Genomic DNA, 19,723 nt, shown 5'->3' with positions numbered 1-19,723 from the left:
AAAAGAATGAATGTATTTTTTACTATAAAAATATTGCACAAAGGTCCCTACTGGCTGTTGACACCACTAATTATTAACTGTTAACTCTGCAAAAAATAGGCAATAGAAAAATACATAATCATACATTTTCATGGCTATCATGTTTTTAAATAAAATATTTCAAAATTTTCGTTTGTTGCAAGATATTTCGCATAAGAACGCGTACCCCCGCTAAACTGTTCCCGTACCCCTGGGGGTACGCGTACCACACTTTGGGAAACACTGACGTAGACTATTGGAAACTAAATCATTATCAGAGTAGAGGTTTTATTTAATCTAGTATTGACTGCCGACTGTTAAATCCACGAAAACATAATCTTGAAAAACTAGATTCAATATTTCTTTTAAAAACCTCTAGTTGTTTTAAAACTAAATTCAGGTTTTATTACCTAAAAGTACTTGGAAGTATCTAAATTAAATTATTAAAGGGAATAAATGAAACATACCAACAGTAGTGAACACCTCACAACCTAATCCAAGGGCGATGTTAATGGCTGCTATTCCAACTCCACCTGTGCCAGAATGAATGAGAACTTTTTCACCTCGTTTTAGTTGAGCTCTTATGATGAGTGCATAATAGCCTGTAGCATAAACGACGGGAACAGTGGAAGCTTCTTCCAAGCTCCAATTGTGTGGAACCTCAATTAAGCATGATGGATGCACGGATGTTGATGTAGCCATACCTCTGTTAGCTATGACACCGGCCACTCTGCGACCAGATTCATCTTTCCCAGAAAACTCCAAGCCAAGAACGGAATCATCACCGTTTCCGTTAACTGAAAACTCAACAGTTTTTAATTCCGTTGGAAAGAAAAAATGACGTATCAATAATTTGGTAAACAGAGAATTCCTTTTTAAAATACCATATATAATGGAAAAATACTTTCAACTAATACCGTCCCAATATACAATTTATATTTGCGTTAGTTATGCAAGAAAATGTGGAAAAAGAACAACTGAAATTTAAGTTTATTTAGAAAGGCAGCGTTACGAAAAACAACAACGCGTTTTTGTTCTTAAACAATATTTTGTGCGAGGTTGAATCAGGTGTGTAATTTCTCGTTTTGGTGATCAAAACTAGCCATCCTGGTCATGTGGTTATCAGCAGTTGGAACTTTTGTCCTTTTTCTCCGACAGCGATTTTTTTTATTTCTGCTAAAGGTTAACGCCGAAGGAAATTAAGCTCTGTATCAACGAAATCGAGACACTTAACGGTGTTAGAAAAATTCGATAGCAGAATGCATGTGTATGTACCAGCAAAACAGTAGAAGTCATTGAGAAGTACTATTTTCATACTTCTGCATCCGAAATTATATGAATAAATTCAAAATCACAACTTTTATTTGAAAATCTGCATTTTCTATCAAAATTATTTCTTGCGTGAATTTCGGGACACCTGTAAAATCACTGTAATCTTCAAAAAAAAAAAACAAAAAAAAAAAACGTCTTTTAATGGCTTATGAGCGGTCAATAGACTGTGATAAATAAGCCAAGTAACCAATTAATGTGTAGAAATATCATTATTATGGACCACGCGTGATGAATTGGAAACATTGAAATGGCATTATAATGTACCAGGATTTGTTGATTTAAATGAACTTGATTTAAATCAACTAATATTTTTGATATGTATTGATTATAAAAGTTAAAAAACCGTGTTTTAAATTATTGATACTTTTATATATTTCTTTTCTTAGTTTTAAGATTTATTTTAAATAAATTGCTGCATTAATTAATTTTAGTTTACAAAATTACTTTCCTTCTTAGTGTATGTTAAATTCCAACACGTTTGAAATTACATTTTTAAAAATCTTTTGATTCTTGAGATTGAAAGTAGAGATTAAAGTAATCTCGTTATGAATTTGTAATAACATTTATGACAGTAATAACATTTAATACTGTCTTAACATTTAATGCTGACTTGCATAGCTGTAGAAAGCAATTAATAAACATGAATTTTTATCACAACAAAAATACAAATGCTAATTAAATTTCTACCTTTTGATTGAAAAAGCATAGAGTTAAAATCTGCAGTATATTTTATTGGTGGAAAAAGTATATTTCTAATGCTTGAGGTTAAATTTAAACGAATTCTCTATTTCAACCACTCTTTAAATTTCAATCATACATTTGTTTCAAAATGTTTGCTATGCATTCAAGGCTATGTATTATAATGAAAAATTGTTTTAGGTAGTTAGAGCTTCTGTAAATGTTGTTGTAATATAGTTTTAATATTAATTTAATTTTGATTAAACATTTCTAAAGTTTTTTTAATAATAAATCAAAGTGTATTTGAATTTTAAAAAAAAAATCCTATTTAAATCAAAAAAATCATGAACCCTGCTCTGTAGGAACCCTCTTATTAAGTTATTTCGAAGTAACATTTTTTAATTTTCTTATTTAATAATGTTTTGTACATTTCTTGAATAGTTCCTCTGGAGTTCATTATGACCCTTCAAAAAGTAAATATCATCCCATTGAAGATGCTTGTTGGAAACGTAATGAAAAAGTTCCCTATCTTGCACTGGCTAAGACATTGGAATTTATTGAAAACACAAGTGCTAGGTAAGCATTTCATGTTAGAGTTTTCAATTAATTTTAATGAACACAGCACGATGCGTTTATCTTATCAGGGGTCTGTTTAGAAGGAAATTTTTCTTTTAAACGGACCCTTCACAAATTTGTTTATCTTCATTATTGTTTTGCTAATCGACTAAACCCTTCCCAGGGGGGAATACAAGAAATATGGATGAAAACGAATTAAGTTTTGTCTTCGGCAGACGCTTCTTCCATTATTCGCCTGAAATTAATATTCTGCGTTCAGCAGTATAGGCTAAATACCAAATTTTTGTATGTTGCACCTCTAATTTAGAAGCAGCGATTGCTGTTTATTTTTGAAAATTTGATTTCTTTTAAATTATAATTTTACAGTGCTGAGCGTAATCTTGTATCTATNTATATATACTCAACTTATTATTGTGAATATTACTATTTTTTTTAAAAGCTTTGATCTAGACAATGCAATTGGACAAAGCATTTTTATCTTTTAAAAATTCCTATATTTAGAACAGCAATGTTTTTACGAGCCAGTTTAAATTAGTCAAACCTACATCATGCATTTCGAACGATTTGTTCTAAGTTCTAAATAAAATGTATGAATACTTGAATATTTATGTTAACAATCAAGTGAAATATCGGTTTATTTTAAAAACTTAAAATAGTTTAAAAAAGTGACAATCGAATAGTGATTTACTTGATTTGGAAGTTCCGATGGAGAGTCTTCCCGTAGCCAACATAACGTCTTTGAAATTCAAAGCTGAATAGTAAATGTGCACAAGTTTACTATCTTTCATCTCAGCGTATTTCACGTGAGATTCAATCCATTCGAACGAGGATAAATCTCTATACTTCATACAATTCACATAACTATGATCCACTGTTTTACGTTGCTTCTCTGTAAGTAATAACACTTATGAACATAACATTTAAATACGTTTTTATGCAACTAAACACTGTGGTACATTTTTTGCAATATTTCGCTGTCTAGTGTTGCTTACGTATAGACACAATTTGATACATTTAAAAGCATTTCCATGTCTGAATATAATTTAAATGTGATATTTTATGTATTTAAAAAAACTGTGTTTTCCTTTCTTATGCACGTATAAAATAGAATTTAAAAAATATTCATATACATTTCTTTTGTTATAACTGTTTTTGATGGTCTAATTCTGTTTACGTTACTGACACAATTAGGCATGTGCAAACATTTCTTCATATAATAAAAATGCAATATTTTAAGTAATTTTCAAAATTGCTTTTTCTTTTTTTTACGCTGTTATATTTAAAAAAGATGAACGCAATATGATACATTTGGAAAAAAAAAAGATCAAATAATGAAAAGTTGATACTTTTCATTTGTTATAACTGTGTTTCACTAATTCTGCTTACGTATACAGTGTAAAAATTACAGATAAAATTACTGTGAAAAGTACCGGTACTCAGGGTGCCGGTACTTTTTACCTTGATATCTATATTTACCGAAATTTTTAAAATTCAGATACGTAAATTTCACAGCAATTTTTAAATTTCAATTTTTACAGCAACAATTCACAGTAACAATCATTCTAATTAAACAAATATTAAAATAAAAATTATGGTATAATATTTTACGGTAAAAATGAATTTTAGCGAAAAATGATATTTTACGAAGGTTGCCCTCCAAGTTCCGATACCTTATACTGTAATTTGATTCGGAATTTTTTAGAGTAGAAATGAAAAATACAGTTTATTACTTGAAAAATAAATTTGTTTAATTATAATGTGGTATTATATCCCATTGATAAAAATCTGTTTACATTTTTTACGCTGCTTAAATTTAAGAAAGATGAACACTATATGATATACATTTAAAGTATTTTCATGATAATTGCGATGCATTTTTTAATTGATGTTCTGTATGTCACAGTTTTACACTGTTTGTAACACGATTTAAAAAAAAAGCACAATTCCATACATAAAATTATTCTAACGCAATTAAATTGCTATTTGATAAAATTATTCTTAGTTTTAAATATTTTTCGGTGAGCAAATTGCAGTCTTAATTTCAGCTTTTTAGGTCTTGAAAAAAATAAATACAAAAGATTTCATTTCAAATCTATTAGATTATAAATCATTTAAAAGTAGTAGCTAACTGGAGAATGATCACCGCTGTTGAGCAATTATTTTTTTTAACCTTGAACCTAAATGTTCTTTAAATCAAAAATATGAGAGAAAAAATATATTTAACAGTTTAACTCTAAAATGTTTCTCGACTATTTAATTAATTTTTAAAATATATTGCGGTTTATTATAACGATTTTATTATTAGCTATCTATGATTATTATAAATATAATGTAAAAATTGTGATAAATGCTTAGAAAAAAAATCGGATAAATTATAAAAAAAATTATTCTGATAAATGTTTATAAAACTACAAAAGTGCTTGGATGTGTTTTTGTTAAGAGATTGTTTTAGCATTTGGTGTGTGGATTTTGTAGAAATCTACCTGTAGATTTCTACAAAAGAAGCGTAGTAATTGAGAAATTGAGAATTACAAAGTTTTGCCTGCAAAGACTTATTTCTCTTTAGTTACATACTGTAAAAAATTTTGCATGAAGTTACGATATAAAGTATGGGCACTTTGGCGTCAACGCGTCAATTCGGCGTTGGTGGAATTTTTGAAATAGCGCTAAGCGTTTAGAGTATACTAGAACTTTACCATAGAGGCTCAAGGAGCTAAACGTAGAAAAATACTTAACATTCTTAAATATAGTTCTGGTCGAGACTGGGTTGCAGAAGCCGATTCCCAGAGAACAACCTATTCTCACTGATCAGACTAGTTTTGGATTATGGCTTCCAAATTCCTTTTTGTGCATCTGAAGCCAACTTAAAAAAACTTGAACGAGTGCAGCTAAGTGCAGCAAGAATTATTACTGGCATCCGAAACAGCTGTCCTAACAATATTGTACTGTATGAGGGTGATTTGCCGCCTCTTTCTTTGAAAAGAAACTACTTTCTTACTAAATATTACAACAAGATATATACGATGAGCAGCATCGAATTTCTGTCTTTCTTCACTCTTGGCATAACAATAAGCGTTTAAAGAAATATAGTCCTCTTTCCTTGGCAAGAGAGATGGAACTTTTTTTTCTGATGATGTGGAATCCCATTCCTTGAAGCCTTTTTCTTGTTTTAAATCTGACCTAAAGCGAATAAATTTCTAAACTGAACTCCTGATTAAGGTGTGTAAAGGGACTGATTTACCTGAATTTACTAGACTCATTAAATAATGCAAGACTTTCGCATTCGTCACTAAAAGGGTACACTGATGGTAGCAGGGGAGACGGTGGTGTTTCTGGAAGTGGGGTGCATATTGAAACTCCTTATGGTACAATTTCTCTTAGGATCAAAAATTCTGACACCTGAATTTGCAGTAATCAATAAGAGATTTCACTATATTAACATGTCCACGGAACTTGCCTTAAAGGACATGTAGATTTTATCAGACAGCTGTGCTTCCACACCGTACTTCTCTCAATGGATGACTGGTAGGGGACATGACAAGCCTGAATATTCTAGTTCGGCTTGTTGTTCTGCTTTATGATAGGCACTTGTTTTATAGATAATGAAATTGCGGATAGTTTGATCAAAACTGCTTCTGCTGACATTCTGCATGGCTTCACAGAAATCTCCTCAATCAAAGGGATGGAATTAAATGCTCTTTGGAGAGTTTCACTTAATCATCGCTGGTACTTTGGAAAAAGATCTCGATGGTGTCATCAGCTCAATATTTCGAGAAAAAAGGCAGACGGTTCTCTCACGTTTTTGTTTAGTGGCACGTTTCATATCTCTTACCTTTCAACATGGAGAGACGCTTTCTGGAGTTTCATTGGTGCAACCGGCCTCTCTCAACCTTATAACCTTATTCTCAAATGCTTGGATTTGACTGTTCCCGAGATTTTAAGGGATCCGTATTGGTTCTTAGACTTTTTGGAGGTTTTTGGTTTTAGGGAGATGCTGTAGCTAAGCTACATCATCTGGGATTACAAACAGCAACAACAGAATTTTGCCATTGTTGTCATTATACAACTAAAAGCATACATGTCTTTAATATTAACTCATTTCTGTTTCTGCAGAATGTTTAGCATCGTGCGAGACGAAAGCAAACTCCCGTCTTTTCCTGCTCGAAATGTAAACAATAACCTTTGCTTTCTGAAGTAATTTGCAGCATCTAATCTTGGTGTAAGTATTCTCATTTATTTAAGTTAAGATTTTACTACACGCTTCAAAGTGTGCATGAACGGTCGATTTGGTATTAACTTGAAATTGTAGAGTTTGATTTTTAAACGAATTCGGATTATTAATACGCAACAGTGTGCGATTTTTTTTTTCAAATATATAATAGTTTGGTTGTAAAAGAGACGTGAATTTTTCAAATATGCTACAGAAGAAAGAACAAAAGATTACTCACGATTTCCCAAAAGGACATGTTTAAATGAACCCCAAGATCCATCACGCCAGATATTCATAGTTAAATTTCCAGCCAAAAGACCTTTATATAGTGCATGATCAAAACTGAAGGCAGGAGGTTTTTTTTCTCCACTCTTCGGAGAGATGAATATACATCTAATAATGATGATAAAAGTAAATGAAAAAAAAAATAAACAGCACTTAAAACAGCACTTAAACATTTCATTGATTGATATTAGTAAGGCTGAAGAGTTGTACGCGTGAAAAACTTTATGTTTTAAATACTGTCTGTCTAGCTAAAGAACTCTTATCGATACCGGATCTGGGACTATCTGCTGCTATGGAAACAAGAAAAAGCGCATTTCAGAAAGGGGAGCCTTTAATTAAACTCTCAACAGCCCCATACTAAAGCTATCAATACAGACACAGTCATCACTACAGACAACATGCAAGTGGAATTCTTTAGTTTAAAGTCGAAAGCTATGTGACTGATTTACTCTTTATTCGTTGTTGTTTTAGTGACAAAGAATCTACTCTAATATGAAGTCCTGAGCCGTAGAGACTCAGAGGATGGAAAGTTTGCCTTTCAATGAGGTGAGCCGGGTTCGAATCCTAGGGATGGCTGGTGGATATGAATTCCGCATACGCCCTGCACTCTGCCGCGTATTGTGTATCTTTTACATTTTTACTATAATCAATTCAATATTTAGCACAGTTTTCTTTAAACGATAAACTATTAAAAAAGACAGTAATTGTTTTTTTCATTGTTTGAAAGTTTTACCGTGTTACTGTGATTACTTTACCCTTAAACAGTTGAAGTCTTAAAATAGTGTTGCACTTTAAAAAAATTGATTCCTCTTTAAATGAGTTTACATAATTTTTAAGCTGTCGAGGCTATAAAAAAGAGTTTTAACTTTAAGCATGTATTAAATAATTTTGAATAGACTAAATATAGTACAGATTAAAAAGAAAGTTTTTACGCACTTTACTCTTTCTCCTCCAGGTTCCTGTTTTAAGCAATTTACCATTCCGACAATGCCATTAACAGGAGTATCTTCAGCTACTAGCCACAGTAATTCCGTTTCACTAGCAGCCAATAACTTCTTTACATCATCTACCCATCTGTATTTGTTATCCTCAGTCACTTTTATTACTTTATAGGAAGGGTGAAGTCCCGGTGCTCGAAGTAAGTACACAGCAGTACTGAAAGTGTCGAATATTTTGCTTACCACCAACAGGTTGTTGTCTTGAAAAACTTTTTCAGTTGTCAAGCGTGTATGAATTGGAATATCTTCTCCGTATAATTTCAACAACAGATTTTCAGCGGGCAAGTGCTTTTCTTTCACATAAAATAGAACAAATCCTTCAGGCTTCACGATTGAGGCCAGCGATTGAACACAACTTTGCAACTCTTTCAGAGAACCACCCAGAAATGAGCCTATTACGACGTCTTGGTCTTTTTCTTTGGCATAATTAGATAGGACATCCAAAGGTTGGGAGTGTATGTTGCTAGCGCTCAGTTCATTTACATCCACTTCAACGCTTGCTGAATGGATTAGGATACTGCTTCTAAACTTCATGTGAGAATATTTCTGCATGAGATCGATAATTTTTGGTAGCACCACTGCGAACCCTGAGCTATTTACCTCCAAGGCATTTAACTTTCCAAATGTATTTTCAGTTAAAATTTCCATCATTATTCTCAAGGGATATTCCGTTGCCATTATGGTATTCAAAAAATCTCGACTAGCTTCTTTGCGGAATTGAATTAGAAGTTCTTTTTTCTTGTTTTTCAAGTCAAAAGAGCTACCGGCAATGTCTTCGAGACACCTCAACAAACCATTTTGTTCTGGTGCAGACAATCTACAATTATCGTAACGGAAATCATGGTTAGATCCGATGTTAAATTTGTAGGATCGAACATCAGTCTTTTGTTTTATTCCAATGTCATCGATTAAACTGTTGCAGGCCCACATGTATTTCAACAGTTTTGATTCCAAATCTTTACCTGGGGTGAAATCACTGATGTACGGAATAAATTTGTATTCTTCGAGAGTTGGTTGATCGTCCTTTGGACGATGTGGTGCTGGATCAGTTTGCAAATTTATGATTTCAATGCCTGCTGAACGGCATATTTTAGTATCTTGATTATAATTCACTGGTATTTCTGAAATGGAATAATGAATATTTTTATTTATATGTTTTAATTAAATGCAACAGTTAATCATGAAAAGCATTCACCATATTGATGATTTTCATTATTTTGATAACTGTGATGAACAACTATGATCCCAAGAAATACAGTGTTAGTGTTAATGAATTTTTATACTTTCAGTAAATTCATAACTTTGGAACAAAATAAGATTAACTTTTTCTTTCAGCAAAAAGAAAGACAATACCAGCATAAAAATATTCAGTAAGACATTTAATAAAAATAAATTGCATAGAAATTCAACCTTACAGAAAAAAATGTATTATAAACACTGTTAATGAAATCAAACTATTAAACGGATAACATTTTATTAAAGAACAGAAATGTAACTCGCTTTAAATATGAATGAAGGAAATATATAGACTCAAACTGTTCGCTGAATGTGTAATGCTGGTTGAAGGTACCAATAAATTGTTAAGGATCAAAATCTATATTCTTTTAACGGCAAGGAAATAAAAATGTCCTTACCTTGACTAGAAATTTCGCTAAACTAAATTTATAGTTGATACTAAACCTAGTTATAATTTACCATTTCAATGTAATATTATTTATAAATCAAAATGATAATATGGGTAAAAAAAATTATACGCCTAATTTTCTTTCTACTCCATATCTTTCGCATGTTTTCCTTTAGGTTGAAAGTGTAAAAAGATAGAAATTATTTTACAGTACAATATTAATGGGAGAGAAATGATTCAAAGAAAATTATGCAATTCTTACTGATTTCGAAGTTTTCACTGTTTTCATCAACCTTTTCATACAAAAGTCTGGGGTCAATTTTGAAGGACAAAGCCCCTGTGGGTAATTGGAAATCTCCCTTGTTATTTATTAAGCCAAAGAAAAGCAGCAAGGCATCCAAAAATGGTATCCAACGATCTTCCCATTTGAGAAGACCCTGTGTACCTGAAAAAAATTGAATGAACTCTGTAAAGTAACATATTTAATTACATTTATACTTTTTCTTATTTAAATCTCATTCATTTTTGACTTTTTACTCAGTTTATGAAGTCAACTTTTTCAGATCCAAAATTCAGAAAAATGTGCTTCACTCAGAAAAGTAAGCTCATTAAGACGAGGTTTTAGTTTAATTTATTTTTAAATAAATAATTTTTAACGATTGAAGAATATTTTTGAAAAAGTGTACTAGGCTCTTTTATTAAGTTTTACTCAATGAACGATAGAAACTTTAACATTTCGAATTGAAGAGATTTAAAATAAACGATTTAATTTTGTTTTTTTTTCTATCCATTTTTTAATGGATATTAGTTTCGTTTTTTTATCTATTTCAATACAATCCCGATAATTTCTTTCTAGATAAGTTCAAATTTTGGTTTGTGATTGAAATATTATGTCTGTTACTTTTACCCTCAATTTATGACTTTTCCTACCGTCCTGCTATTATCCAACTACATTCCGAGCTTCAAAGGTAATTATTTTGTTTGTTTGCCTCTATAGCATTAAAACGGCTATATGGATTCAGTTTATCCATTTTGTGTTTATTGAGTGCAAGCATTTAAAGCCCACTTTGTTTGGACCAGGTCATCTAGTACAAATACATTTCGGTGAAAGAATATAAGGTGAATACGTTAAAAAGTGTTATTGCTTTTTCAAATTGAGCCATTTAGGAAACAGATGCTGAATCTCATATCTATGTTAAATATCGAATTAAAATCATAATGCAAATTCAGATTTAACGGCGAATTTTGTTGAGATAAACAGCAAACCAACTTAACATCTATCTGGTTGTTTTAACTCCCGTGAGTGATACAAAAATCACTCTAGAATACTAACTGGCAATCGAGAGATTAGCTGGCAGTGAGGTTGAAGTTAGTGAGAACGAGCCATCATCTCGTGCTTGCCAGATAACACGAAATGGATATATATAATACACGATATATATATGTTACGGTGAAACACCGAAATCTGGAGAATGTCGTCATTCACCGGTGAATGTCAACGTTCACGTAGTCGCTTGGTGTAAGTAAGAAATATTTGCTAAATACCCTTATTTCTGACTCTCACCGGTGAATGTCAACAATCACATAGTCGCTTTGGTGAATGTCCGAAATACTTGTTATATCTAACTTTATATTAATTTATTCGTTAATACTATTGTATTTATTTGATATATTTATATCTATTCTATATTTTAATACTTACTGAGGATAGATTAGAAGAAACATCAGTGTTTGGTGTATCGGGCAAATATATATACCGGGCAATGGCACTTGACCTTAAAAAAACATCAGGGTAGGGTATACCGGGAAATGTATACCGGGCAGTGGCACTTAACCTTAAAAAAACATCAGTGTAGGGTATACCGGGCAAATGTATACCGGACAGTGGCACTTAACCTTAAAAAAACATCAGCGTAGGATTAAAATATCGAATGAATGTAATTATATCCACGAATAAATTCATATCAAATCGAGTGTAATAAATATTTCGGGCATTCACCAAAGCATATCTGTGATTGTCGACATTCACCGGTGAGGGTCCGAATGTACAAGAATGTAATGAAATATTCGATATTTCACCGACGTAGTTGGTGTTTGTCGACATTCACCGGTGAAAGTCAGCAACCACCGATTTCGGTCTTTCGCCGTGACATATACATTATAAGTTAATTTTGAAGCATCTCCCTCCCCCTCAAAAAAAAAAATCAATTCCAAACATTTTTAAGACAATCTGAAAAAGATCTAACTGTATTTCTCACACTTTTTAAACCTTTTACTTTTTAATTAAAAAAAATTTTAAGAATGAATTCCGTAAATTTCTGAAAAACATAGGTTTAGAAAGTAGGCCTCGTCAAACTTACGTCAGAATTTATTTTGTTTAGAATGTTTCACATATTAGCTCGCATTTACTTCAGAGAAGTAAAGTATTGCCAAACAATTATTTGTCGAGACCAATGCACGATAATGGCAATAAGATCAGGCTAGTCGACGCATTTTAAAAGGGAAGTTAAGTCTTCAAAACGAATTTAAGAAGTGTTCTCGAAAAACCTGCTGACTTTTAATAGAAAGAGGGAAAAAAAAGATAATTCAGAAGAGAAAAAATATGACGATAAATTTTAGTGGAGATGTTTTATAAATTATGTAAAATACTCCAAAAAGTAGAGTTTAGATATTTACCATCCAAGTTAATCTCGGAGAGTGCTTGAAAAGCTTGTTTGTACTCGTAGCCAACCATTTTCAGCTCATTGTATATATCTGATGCATCCACGGCATCAGTACTGCTCTCATAAGTTGGCTCTGGCTCCAAGAAAGTAGCTTTTTCCCACTCATAAACTCTACCACTGGCCACTAATTGATTGCTTTCAATTATTTCAAAGTTACCACTATCACTGAAGACGGTGAAAGAGAATTTTACCATACCTGTGAAATTTAAATCGTTATTTTTGATTGAACCAATGCATATTATAAAATTAACCCAATAAGATTAAAAGATTATTTTAAGATTTAAAAAAATTTAAAATTTACTACCGTTTATGTTAAATTAGCACAATAAATATCATAAAATTTATTCAAAACTGAGACTAGCATTTAACATTTGCAATCGCATATATTTGATTACCCCAATGAATATCATAAAATTTATTCAAAAATTGAACTGTAAGACTAAATACTTGAAATCTTCAACATTATTTATTGTGAATATTATACAAAACATTGTTTTGAGAAGTAGACGATTTGCATGCATATTTTTTGCTTTGAGCAGATAAGAAAAATTATTAAGTGAAAATTTAGACTATTCATTAAGATATCAATTTAGAAATGAATAAATGTGTCAAATTGTAAAAGCTATTCTGAATGTTATAAAAATCATATTAAACTTGAGCGGGTTATAATACATTTATCATGCATTCTTGATATATTTAGTTCTGAATTAATTTTGATTTATGTATGTATTATATGAACTGAAACATTATAGTAGTACGCTGAAAATTGAGCATTTTTTGAAAAAATCATCGGAGGAGGTAGGGACAGATCAAATTCGCTAAAAAAAGAACTTTGAAAAATACCCAACTTTATCCAAAGTCATTGTTTTTAAATTGTATTGACTTTATTTTGTATATAAAAAAAGCTATAAGAAGGCTACTTAGAAAATTATAAGACATAATTAGAATTATTAAATAATTTATGGCTAATACCTTAAGTAAAAACAGCAATTGATTCAGTTAGTTTTTTTTTTATCTAATTCGCTGTAAAATATGAAATAACAATTTGATTAATTAAGCAATTATCAAAAATGCATATAAGTATTCCGTCGCAGACATATATGTAGGAAACATTTATGAAAATTTACAAGGACTAACAGACAGAAAGGAAGAAATGTAGAAGGGAAAACTCGTAAATAGATGATTTAGTTAAAATTTCAGGATACTTACTTTTCTGAGTAATAACTGTTGCTCGGTGTATTTTGAAGTTTTCTATAATTACTGGCATTTCATTAAAATTCTTTTGGAGCTTTGAGGCTAACATGTCCCAAGCAAGGTATATATATCCAGCAGCCGGAAAGAGTGCTCTTCCATCAATGAAATGGTCCATCAGGTAGCTGTCTTCTTTGTCTAGAGCGAATATGTGATTGGATGTTCCTGCTGATCGAGACCATTTGGGAACATCAAACGACATAGAGTAGTTCCATCGAATCAAATCTGATATTAATGGAACTCCTCGAGGAACTGGGAATTGAACTGGAGGATATAAGTTCTCAACCTTTGGATCCATTCCTTCTTGATACATTCTAAGCAAATAGGGGGAGGGTGGAATTAAAAAAAATATCAAATACACTCTATAACAAAAAAATCGACGCACCAAGAATTAGTTGTCCGATTGAACGGAAATTGGTGAGTAGGAAGACAATGTACCGAATAGTAAATGATTAAAATTTCAGAACAATTGAATAATTTATTGCAGAGTTACAGTAACAAGTTCAATAAGGTGCTGACCCACATCTAGCCTGGATACAAGCTGCCACACGGCGTGGCATAGACCGATAAAGCTCCCGGATGGTCTCTTGCGGTATTTCCTGACAAATTCGATCCAATTGTCGAACGAGGTCATCAACATTCCGTGCCAGATGCAATCGCCTTCCCATCATATCCCAGACATGCTCGATGGGAGAGAGATCTGGTGATCTGGCAGGCCAAGGAAGAGTTTGACAAGCTTGCAGACAGTTCATAGCAACACGTGCCGTATGTGGTCTGGCATTGCCTTGCTGAAAAACCAGCCAAGGGCGCTGCAAAAGGAACGGTAGCAAAACAGGTCTTAGGATGTCGTCGACGTACATCTGTGCAGTAAGTGTACCTCTAATGACGACCAAAGGGGTCCAACTGTCAAAGGAAATGGCACCCCAGACCATAATGCCTTGTTGAGGGCCGGTGTGGCGTGCAATAGTGATGGTAAGTGAAGTGTAATTCAAATGCTTATTCAGTAAAATTTCTTAAACAATGATAATAAAATGAAATTCAAGTTCTAGTAGCTCCAATTATAATGAATGCAGTTAAATAAAAGTTTGAAATCTATTTATTATGTGTAGACCACGCTGTCAAGACTCTGTAGCAAGTTAGGAAAGAACCATTATCTCTATGGAGAGAGTTTGTTTGTAGATAAATGTACGCCAAATGGATGCCAAGCTCTCAGCGCGAACGCATATCAACGTCGCCAACTCTTAAAATGATGTTGCAAAACCTGCTTTTTGCTTGCTTTCTTAAATTATGTGAAATGAGGAAAATGAAACTTATTGAATAATCAATTAACAAGGAATAAGAATTAATAAAAATGATAAAAATATCGTAACAACTATACATCTTTATATTTGCATTTAAAGAAACTGATAAAAGAATAATAAAGATTGCTCCTTGCTGACGATTTTCTTCTACATAAAAACAAAAGTTTGAAATTCCTTATCTCGCATTTGATTTGTTGAAGGCATGATAGCATAAGACGAGCCATTTCAATGAACCAATCAAACCCAAAGTTTTTGAAACGTCATATAATTGTTTCTTTTTTGAAAATCATTCTCCTTATCTATCGAAATATGTCACTATGTCGAGGATTTCAGTAAGACTACGAAACTATTACCTTCTTTTAATAATTCTAAGATATGTATCGTAAAATATAGCACGAATTAGCTTTCTTTCCAACGTGTTTAACTTTTAAGAGCTTTCAAATTGTTTTAAAATCTATTTGTATGATCTGATAACAAAATAAATCCGAACTACATACAGTCACGGAGGATTGCTTTAATCCTATACTGTAATAGTCTTTCTTAACCTGCAACGGAGTATAGTTCAAAAATTGAAAAATACTAGAAATTTTTTATAGTTTACACATCTGTGTGCTCTATGTGCATGCTATGTGGAGCAACAATAACCTTAAGACATACTACCAGAACGGTACCGACGTATAAATGTATATTTATTTAACAATTCAGCCTCATCTGTTCATTTTTCTGTTTTCGACCACATGATTCTCAAGATGAAGCTTCATTCAAATCCAGTACGTACACTAATAGAAATTTCGGAGCATGATTTGAACTTTAATGGTCCAATTTTATGCAACCTTAATACGGTGGTAATTTAAACCCTTTTTATACTTGATACAATGGTCACAGTACAATGGTTTTACTTAAATTGTTTTTATTCTTGATACAATGGTCACAGTACAATGGTTCTACTTAAATTGAAGCATGGTAAAATTTCAAAGCAACAATATTATGGTTCATCGCTTAACCGATTTTTCCAAAAGTGCAGAATCAACGCTAAGAGTATCTAAGTACAGTCAGCTTAATTTTAACTACCCCGTTTGAGTATAAGTTCTAATTACAAAGTAATAAGAAAATACAAAGTAATCAAGTGAAGATTTTAAACTTCACGCTAAATCTAACAACGCAACTAAAACTAAACTGCTGACATCAATAACACTAGCGAAGCAAAAAAACGTCAAAGTTTTGAATTACTATTGAAATATTGAACTATTTGGAATATTGAATGTAACGTTGGTCAAAAGATGGAAAATACCATGTGAACTTACTTTCCGATTGCTTCAAAGAAGAATTTCGCATTATCTGGATCATTGCGTCTCATCAGACCGATGTAACTGCTTCCTGATCCGAGATCTCGTCTCATGATAGGTTGCAACAGATGATGAGGTCCTATTTCAATTGTGATCGCATCTGATGGTATTTTACGCATAGCATCTCTGAATAGAACCGGTGCTATCATGTTATGAGTGAAATAGTCTGCTCCAGCATACTTGCATTCTTCTGTTCCCCATTCATTCTCTGGGTAGGAACTACTAATCCATTTGGATGACCTCTCTTTAGGATTCGTGAAGACCTAATTTGATTGAAATTTTTTTTTATAGAGGTTTATCACATTCACCTCATTCACATACGTAATAAATAATTAAGTAAACGGCGGAGACAGTTTCAATAGTCTTTGTTGGATACGGAAATGAAAGGTCGACCTATTTGTTTCAGAAAAAGGCTGAACGAAGGTTTCAAAGGTTGAAAGTTGAACATTAAAAAGGAACGTCTATCATTTTAAATAACCACCAATTTGGTTATCGCCATCATGTTCCAAATTCACCTTTTATCTCATGAATTTTTTCTCGACGAAATATTTTTAATGGGGAATAGGTGGTAGTTACTGGTTACCAACTCCTATAGAATGTCTACATGATGACTGTTTGATAGAATTCTAACGCCCTTGTTCAACAATATTATTTTCCATTGTTGAAACACCTGTCTGCGCTTTATCGTTTCACTAGTGCACTGCTAGTAATATATGTTTTACTGCTGTTGGAGCAACAGTATTTCTTGTTCTAGCAGTTGTAAAACAGATACTAGCTTACTCTGCCTCTCAAGGATTCTACTTCAACGACGAGAGAAAAATATATTCAACGCTTTAGTAAGTACGTAAAAAGGAGCTAGTTGCACAGAGGCATTCAAAAATTGCCCCAGTACATACAAAAATGTCCAGTCAGTTTGGCAATCATGCAAATATATATATTGCTCTTTACTTTGATTTGAAGCAAGGGGCTTCTATCTCACTCCATTTGTGGCCAGATATTTTGCCTCTCCCCATCTCTTTCAAATTTTTTTAAATTCAATTTACTTACAATCATCATGTGACAAGTATTTTTAAGTCTCGGTCCTCTTCTATTGTCCTGAGGGCTCCAATCAAAAACTTTTTTTACTATAAATTGTTCAGGTTTGCGTGAAGTAAAGGCAAGTTCAGGAACTATAGGCAAACCTTTAACCTTTAAAATTACGTAAAATTTATAGAATATAAACAATTTTCAGTGTGTTTTGTTTTAAAAAAAGGATGACATTACTTTTGGGTTGTTATCGTAGAATATCGATCCATTAACAGTTAAATGTTTAAGAAAATATTAAATAGTTTAACTGAACTGATTTATTGATTGAAACTGATATTTATTGAAACTGATTTATGATCCTACATTTTGGAAAATCTGGGATAAGAAAATGTTTTTTTTTTCTTTTCCTTCTTTCTTTTTTACTTTAGTATTTAGGTTTTAAACTGATATATCTTAAATGAATTTTGAATAGATCCATAGAATTAAAAATCGGAACCTTACTCCACAAGATGTTTTAATGTTATACACCCAATATAAGGAATATTTTTTATATTACTAAATATTCTGTCTTAAAAGTTCAGAAAAAAGATAAAATGAAATTGAATTTGAACGGAATGGTCTAAAAACGAAAGCAACAAAGTGCTGCTCTTGACAGGGTGCCATGCGTTTTCTAGGGAATTCTGACAAAATTGTCAATCTCATTCGATGAAAGTTCAACATTGACTCATACTGAACTTTGGACCAACTCATAAAATAATTATAAATTGAAGCATGTTTACCTCCAAGTTAAACCCAGAATCATGAGTCTCAGGAAATATTATTTCATGCGATACAGGGGTTTAAATTTAAACTGTACTGAAGTTGTCACAAACTTAAATGCTGCAATGGTTCAATACGCTTCCAAAATTTCCAACTTCTTTCATTTTTTAAGCTGTATTTTTAATCTAAACAGACTCGTGATATCCAGTTTAGTAATGCAGATGAATATTTTCGTTTAAAGAATTTTTCTGAAGCATTTTTTAAGATGATTTTTCCACTTACTTGAAGAAGTTTCTCTCTCAGAAGTTTCAAAGCTGGTTTAATAAGTGGGCAATGTAAAGCACAGCCATACGAGTCAAAAACTCTAACGAAAATTCTTTCTTCTTTCAACTTTTTTGCAAAATTCTTCACGGCATCCTCTGCTCCGGATATCGTTGTAGAGTCATTGGCATTATGACATGCAGCAAAGACATCTTTTGGGCACCGCTTCATTGTCTCTTCCCAACTTAAACCTGAAGTAAAAACAGATCACTTTGAAATGGTTAAAATTAATGAACACAATAAACTGCACACACGGAGAAAACTGTCTATAACACTCCGCTTACTCAGTGCAAACACTTTCTTTCACTGTAACAACCATTTTTCTGTCACCTTAAAGAATATTATGAAAGATTTAAAAAAAATTGCCATTTTTTCCCCATACCAATCCTAAAGAAAATCAGTTTAGGTCTTCCTTCCTTTTCTTGAATTCTGAAATTCTATCAATATATATTGATATTTTTCACAACAATTTAAATAAAATTTTTCTATGAATAGAAAAATAAATTTTCGCTGATAGCAGAACTGGGCATTTTGACAACCAAGTGATTAATGAGAATCATAATGTATATTTTAAAATTAAAATATTAAAAAACTTAAGATTTTTCAAATCCAAACTTTTCCATCGATTGATTTTCGTACGAAATTTGCGTAAGTATTTCCGAAAATTTAATTCATGTTTTTTTTAAAATCATCACACTAATATACTATCGGGGTAAGGATTCCAGCTCATTAGCCAAGTCTGATCTTTAATAGTTTATGGGTAAAAATATACTTGAGGGTGCCCCTTGGCGAAATTGGCGACTTATGTTTAGCGCCATTCCTGTTTGTGCGGAACACTGTGGTAACAGGAATGGCGGCAAAACGTTATAAATTTGTAATGCACCCAATATAAGCAAAATTAATTAACACAATAAAATGAATTTTGAATTGAAACAAAAATTAATGGAGTAAGCACAGAAAGAAAAAAAACACTTTTTCATTAAGCTTGAATATTCTTAGATTTAGGTGCACAGAATTCTATAATAGCAGTTAGATACTGTCTAAATTTATCATGAATAGAATCTGTGTACCTCCATCGCCACATAAATTCGGCGAAATACGAATCGAAATGGCGTCCGTGGTACCAAACTGGATGTGACATTTTTTTTATAGTCCCTTTTTATGATCGCCCACATACCTTCGATCTTATTGACCAGAAGCAAAAGTAACCTTACCAGCCGGTATCCACCGTAGAACTAACCATATATGGCAGTACTTTTACTTTCGTTACTTGTT

At 32.1% G+C, this 19,723-nt stretch overlaps 1 protein-coding gene across 1 annotated transcript in view; it reads right to left on the bottom strand.

The window, feature by feature from the left end:
• The window catches only part of LOC107441937 (fatty acid synthase), a 67,561-nt gene that overhangs the window by 23,930 nt on the left and 23,908 nt on the right, over positions 1–19,723 (bottom strand). The window contains exons 10-18 of the mRNA XM_043048093.2: positions 18,410–18,639; positions 16,301–16,605; positions 13,654–14,009; positions 12,398–12,640; positions 9,984–10,166; positions 8,036–9,218; positions 7,053–7,207; positions 3,293–3,493; positions 486–815 (exon numbers count right to left, since the gene is read on the bottom strand). Coding sequence (XP_042904027.1) covers positions 486–815; positions 3,293–3,493; positions 7,053–7,207; positions 8,036–9,218; positions 9,984–10,166; positions 12,398–12,640; positions 13,654–14,009; positions 16,301–16,605; positions 18,410–18,639 — 3,186 coding nt within the window. The remainder of the gene's footprint in view (positions 1–485; positions 816–3,292; positions 3,494–7,052; positions 7,208–8,035; positions 9,219–9,983; positions 10,167–12,397; positions 12,641–13,653; positions 14,010–16,300; positions 16,606–18,409; positions 18,640–19,723) is intronic.

Source organism: Parasteatoda tepidariorum, chromosome 7, assembly GCF_043381705.1.
Source record: "Parasteatoda tepidariorum isolate YZ-2023 chromosome 7, CAS_Ptep_4.0, whole genome shotgun sequence".
Lineage (NCBI taxonomy): Eukaryota > Metazoa > Arthropoda > Arachnida > Araneae > Theridiidae > Parasteatoda > Parasteatoda tepidariorum.
The sequence above is the reverse complement of the archived record's forward strand: the minus strand, read 5'-3'. Positions and strand labels throughout refer to the sequence as shown.